The sequence below is a fragment of the Impatiens glandulifera genome, chromosome 1, assembly GCF_907164915.1.
Source record: "Impatiens glandulifera chromosome 1, dImpGla2.1, whole genome shotgun sequence".
Classification (NCBI taxonomy): domain Eukaryota; kingdom Viridiplantae; phylum Streptophyta; class Magnoliopsida; order Ericales; family Balsaminaceae; genus Impatiens; species Impatiens glandulifera.
In genome coordinates, this window is record NC_061862.1 from 103888134 (window position 1) to 103894693 (window position 6560).

At 28.7% G+C, this 6560-nt stretch overlaps 1 protein-coding gene across 1 annotated transcript; it reads right to left on the reverse strand.

Moving 5' to 3' along the window:
* Positions 1 to 1614: 1614 nt before the first annotated feature.
* Positions 1615 to 3481, reverse strand: LOC124922692 (cytochrome P450 78A3-like). The gene is made up of 2 exons (XM_047463409.1): positions 2495 to 3481; positions 1615 to 2399 (listed from the first exon to the last, which is right to left on the reverse strand). Exons 1-2 carry the CDS (start codon positions 3449 to 3451, stop codon positions 1770 to 1772), a joined length of 1587 nt encoding a protein of 528 aa, XP_047319365.1. The 5' UTR covers positions 3452 to 3481; the 3' UTR covers positions 1615 to 1769.
* Between the last annotated feature and the right edge of the window lie 3079 nt (positions 3482 to 6560).

Genomic DNA, 6560 nt, shown 5'->3' on the forward strand with positions numbered 1-6560 from the left:
GTATAATAGGTTAAACTATCGGAAACTTATGTATAACTTAAGGTTGAAGTTTTTAATCATTTTGTATAAATGTCAAATAGGCATGATTAATTAAGCTCATTGGTATTGTTTAATTGAACAACATGCTTTTAATTAAAAAGCAACAAGTATTTATTTTTTAAATAATCCTGATACCAAGCTGATATAATTTAATTGATATTATTTGAGTTGGTATGGAGTAAAATCAAACCGGATTGATATTATCTATTTTATCAAAATCCAGAGCTCAATCAACGAATATCAACCACTTTTTAACTAGTTTTTATTGAGAACCTCTATTTCTCAATACTAATCGAATTTTTGGTTGGTATAACTTTTTTTTCCAACTTGTGATGACATCTTAAAATCCACATCAAACAAATCTGGGATGATTTAATCTTCTATAATGTTATTAAAAATGTAATTTTAGAAAGAAAAAATTGAAAATAACACAAGTCGATAAAATGGTTCATCTCGTTACATTCCTTCATATGTCCCGAATTACTACTTTTTGTGACGAATTACTACTTGTCAATGATTCGAATGGAAACTGAAAATATAAATAGGGTACATTTTAGGGTTTTTTTTAACCATCTCTGGATAGGGATAGACTACTTTAGTTCTTGAAGTATTTTTGTATCCACTTGGTTTCCTTATTATTGTCATTTCTTGCCTTATTTTGGGATTTATTTATTTATTTTAATTTGTTTTGGACATTTTTGTTTTTCATTTTTTTCAACTTACTTTGATGTTTGAACCGAAATAAATGTTTTTTTTAAATAAATATAAATTAAAATAAATTAGAGAACGATGTAAGTTGGAAAGCTATTTCATTTTGATATTTTAAATATATTCAACATCAATGAGTCAACGTTGACATAACGATGCCAAGTCATTTAAACAGTATTCAACCGTTAATCAGTTTTATATAAAACCAAAAAAAATAAATGACAAATCTTTCGTCATCTTAGCCTAGGTTTCTTAACAATATGAATAACAATCTCCAATATTTGAGTTGGATAGATTTTGTCTTATGCACTATGTTTTAGCATCTATAAATAAAAGCATACATTCATTAACACAATTTAATAAGATTGAAAAAGGTTCCTATCAAACACTTGGTACACAATTGTTTCTTAACAGGTTGACTCTAATATTAGCCAAGTAATTTGTGATCATATAACTACTCATTTTTATATAATATTTTGAGCAAAATTAATTTATAAAGTAATTTTAATCCCAAAAAAAGTAAGCATAAAGCAAAGAACCAAAGAATATGAAAAATCACTACAAAAGAATCAATCACATTTATTGAATCTAAATTATCCAACACCCTATAATATCATAAGGAGGCCAATAATAATATTTTGATAATTAGGTTAAGATTTTCTTGTTAAAAAAATGAATTGAAATATATTGGTAATAGTAGAGTGAGTGGAAAAGCCTTTTTACACAATAGATAGGAGAATTTAAGCCAAAAGTAGAAAGAAGAAAATGACAAATATAAGTAATTATTTAAGCAATGATTTACTTTATAATAAATCATTTTCAATATGGAATATTTCATTCACCCATTAAATACAACTTGTAGACTTGTAGTAGTATATGTACATTAGTCAAATTATAAAGAAAGTAACTTGGAAACTTTGCTATCAAGCATAACAACATAAAAACAGGGCACAAATAGGATTCTATATATATAGTAAATGATTGATTTGTATTGTGGGTGGAGATTCGTGTTTGGTTTACTTTCATATCAGGTCACATTTTCCTCGTCGACGCAACTTTGCACTAAGTGGGCTCGCCATTTCGCAAGATAGCCTTAGAACCTCCGTCAAGTCAATCGCCTTCAACTCCGCGGGCGAGTTCCACTCGAATTCTTGAACCAAACGAGCCACCCAAAGTGTAACCGTGCTCCAACCTAGTGCCTTACCGGGGCATCCACGTCGACCCGACCCAAACGGTGCAAGCCTCATATCCGAACCCATAACCGAAATTTCTCCAACATCTAAATTCCCCATAAATCTCTCGGGCTTGAACTCAAACGGGTCATTCCAAACCTCTGGATCCCGCATGATCGCCCACACGTTCACCATCGCGGTTGTTCCAGCTGGCACAAAGTAACCACCTAGATTCGTGTCGGTTATTGACAGGCGTGACCATGATAGTAGCGGGCCCGGTGGGTGTAACCTTAAAACTTCCTTGATAACAGCTTGGAGGTACACTAGCTCTGCCACGTTGGATTCATTGACTGGTTTGGGACCCACCAGCTTGTCCAGCTCATCGTAAACCTTGGATTGCACGTCCTTATGGATCATCATTCTTGCTAACACCCACTCGATCAATACCGCGACTGCATCTGTTCCCCTAAATATCATTTCCTTTAAAAAAAACACCAAAAAAAAACATAAAATTATTAATTTGAATGGATAAAACGTTACAAATTTAAAACGTTTTAAGTAAAAATTGAATTTACCCATAGAAAAGCAATCATATCCGACTCGGATAATTGATCTGAATCAGGAAGACCAAGTAAAACATCCACGAAATCCCTATCACCACCCGAACCGGATTGAGCTCGATGTTCATCGATTATTCGACTAACAAATCGGTTAACTCTCGGCACAACTTTCGAAGTCCTAAACCGAATTCCTTGCAAGTCGAATTGTCTAAGCCAAGGAAGATGATCAGACCAATTGACCATCCCAAGAAGATCATACCCTTCATCGACAAGTTCTCCCAATTCATCACGATCAGCCAAATTAAAACCGAAATTCCTTCCAAAAACAGAGCACATCATGTTATTAAGCGAAGCCCGACGAACAACATCACGAACACAAACATCTCCCATTCTCGAACCCAAATTCGTCACCATCTCATCAACAAGCTTCGATCTCCAACCTTCCGACGCTCTAATTTGCACCGGCGAGAATAAATGAGTAGCCGCGATCCTACGGAGCGTTCGCCAATAAGCTCCATAGGGAGCAAACCCAATAGCTCGATCGAACAAGAGACCGTAAGCAGATTCCTTAAACGGTCGGTCCATAAAAACAGGGCTATTAAGCATCTCTTTAGCCACGTTCGGATCGCAAATAGCAACCGCTCTGGTTTCTCCGATACTAAACGCCATCAGTCTCTTGGCGTTCAACTTATTGGCGACGGCGGCGATCTTCCGGTGACTGAGACCGGTTAAGAGATTCATGGACCCAATTAAAGGGATTCCTCTAGGACCTGGAATTGTTACGGAATTTGTGAAAGATTTGAACTTTAGTTTTCCCCAAGCAGGGCCGCCGGGAAAAAGCCAGTAAATTACGGCCATGGATATCCAGAGAAAACCCATTATGAAGATCAGACAGAAACCATTGTCGGAAGTCAAAGAACTGGATTTGGAAGCTAGAGCAAAAATCCAAAGACTTTCACTAGATGGAGTCATTTTGAGAGAGAGAGAGAGAGATTATAATTGTTTGTTTGATTTGATGTTTACTCTTCTGGATTGGGTTTCTATTTATAGGCAAATTTGAGACCGATAGTGAGTGAAGAAATAAAATAAAGGAATATCGTACAGACGAAAATTTAGCACAAAAAGAAAATTAATTAAGGGTCTACTCTTATGTTAGTTTTTAATTGGTTGAAAACGATTTATTAATAGATAAATAAATATTGTTTTATAAATTAGTCTATTATAAAATCATGATTTCAAGTTATAATGTTATATAGATCCAATTTAAATTAAAAATATATATATATATATGGTTTATAAGAATATAGAGTTTCAATATATTATGTTTAGATAGATATAACTTCTATTCATATAATATTTGAAATATATTAATAAAAGTTGGAGGAGTGATAGAGTGAGGGAATTTAGTGAGAAAATTTGGTGAGAGAATGACGTGGCATCACCTTCATTAGTTGAAAAATGTAAAAGTGAGAGGAAAGAGAAAAAAAAAAAATTATTTGATTTTTTCAACTAATAAATGCCACGTCATTCCCTCACCAAATTCTCTTACCTAATCATTTCTCTAAAAGTTATAATCTTTTTTTGTTTAATAAAGAGATTTGTTTGAAATTATTATTATGTTGGGTGTTATTATAATTTATTTTATTTTATTAATATCAAATTTATTAAATTTAATTTACAAATATATGGAATATAAATTATTGAAGGTATAATATACCTAAAAAATTAACAAATATAATCCGTCGAATATAAAGTCAAAATATAGTATTGTAATAAAGTTTATACAGTATAATAAGGTCAAATTTAAAATTATCATAAAAATTGAATCAAATAACTCTTACATATATTTGGGAATGATTAATAATTTAGGGTGGATTAATTTTTTAATCTAAAATAAAGAATATTATCTTAAATTATCAAATAAAAAGGTTAGTAAATAAAATGATCAACTAGGCTAACCTTTGTTTGATTCCGTGGTTTAATGCACGATTAAAAGATATATTATTTTAATTTATTAAAATATTATTTTATATTTTAATTTTATAAAAAATAAAATAAAAATATTTTAATTGATGAATTAAATAATTTAATTTGATAATTAATTGATATACAATATAATTTTATATAAAATAAACAAATGGAAGAAGTTCTTAAACATGGTTCATTTTCATGCTACTCTTGCAATTAAGAAATTAAGATTATCAAAATAATTTATAGCCATGCCTAAAATTATCTTTTGACTTACATGTTCTTATTTGTTTAATATTAAAAATAATATAGTAAGCTAACTATTATCATTCAATTATGATAAAATTGAGAGTAATTTAAGTAATTACAAAAACAAACTATTATAAAATGCATCATCTAATTGACAAGTAAACTAATATTCTTTTGAAAATCATTCAAAAATATAAGATGAAAATAATAAAAACTCCGTTCCCAAAATAAAAGAAATTAATAATCATTAATTTACTCAATCAAAACATAAATGATTATAATAAAAAATAAGTAACTTGTGGTTCAAATGAGAAAATTTTATTTAAAAAAAGTAAATATTTTAGATTAGATTTGTATCGAGAATGTTTTAAATTGAATTGCGGAATCATAATTATAGGATTTGTAATAACTAAAATAATTAAAAAAATATATATATATATATATGAATTTTATAAAAATAAAAAATAGAAGTAATAATTCAACAAAATCATTCAATTTATATTTCAGCTTTAAATTGAAAAAAAAAGCTATAAGATGATAGGAGTAGGGTTAGATTCTTAAATTTAATAAATTGATTTAGCTTTTGTAAAACAAATATTCAAATTTAAAACTGAAAAAATAAATAATTTAAATTAAATTATTAATTCATATTTAAATTAATAAATAAAAATACAAATTATTAATAATTTAAAATTGAAGTTTAAATAGATTTAAATTATTTAAATAACCTAAATATATATTATATTAATATTTTAAATTTTTTAATTAAAAATATTCGGACTCCCTCTAAAGGTCTTAGGGCTTGTTTGATGTTTGGATATTAGGATAAAACCCAGTTTTTATTTCAAAACTCAAACATTTTATCAACAATCTAATAATTAATTTTATCTATTTAAATATCAAAATTATTCCCTCTCTCTAATTCACAATTCTTTAACATTCACCATACCCTCTCAACTCAGGGGTAAAATAGTCTTAAAATTTTAAAACCCAATTTTTTTTAGTTTTTATCAAACAAGGATTTTTAGGAGAAAACCCAGATAAAACCTAAAAACACACTTCCTCAAACAAGCTCTAAGGAAAGGATTTTTTGAATTTTAACCGAGTTTTATAAAAAAAACCCTTTTTGATAAAAAGTGGGAAAAAACTAATTTTTAAAATTTGAAGACTAATTTGCCCTTTAACTTTAGAAGATATGGTGTAGGAGGGAGAATGATTGTTTAGAGAGAAATAATAAAATTATAAGATAGTTTTTGTATTTAAATGATAAAATTATTTGATTTGATGGTTGATAAGATGTTGGGTTTTTGAATAACAACTGAGTTTTATCCCATAAACCCTTTTATCAAACGAGGCCCAAATTATTATCAATAATTATTTGTTTTTATTTGAATAACCTAAATGATGAAAAAATAACTAAAACTTCATGAGGTATTGGGATTGACTCATCAGGTTTAAGTGTATTTGTGGGTTATTTGTTTAATCCGTTTCCCCATTTTTTAAATCTCTTCTTCTAATCTAGCACAAGAGGTGAATATCCCTAGCCTCCTTGAGAGATCATTGGTTCGAGTCAGTTAGACGACAAGTTTTACTCTTAGTTAAATATAATTTGCGAGTTATCAGTTTAATCTCTTGTGATCATATTTTTTTATATAAATAAAATAAAAGTTAATAATTTAAAATTAATCATATTTTAATATTTTGAATAATGAATTATATTATATAATTAATGAGAGTGAAAGGAAAATAATATTTGAATAATTTAAGATTATTTAAATAAATATAAACCATGCTTAAGGGCTTGTTCGGATTGGGGTTATTTGAATAATCTAGAGAGAGAAAAAAGTAATGATTGTTGATGATT

Excerpts from the sequence above, each read along its gene's own strand:
- LOC124922692 (XM_047463409.1), bottom strand. The coding sequence starts at position 3,451 with ATGACTCCATCTAGTGAAAGTCTTTGGATTTTTGCTCTAGCTTCCAAA. Across the intron at positions 2,400-2,494 it reads ATATGATTGCTTTTCTATGG|GAAATGATATTTAGGGGAAC; the intron begins GTAAATTCAATT and ends TTTTTTTTAAAG.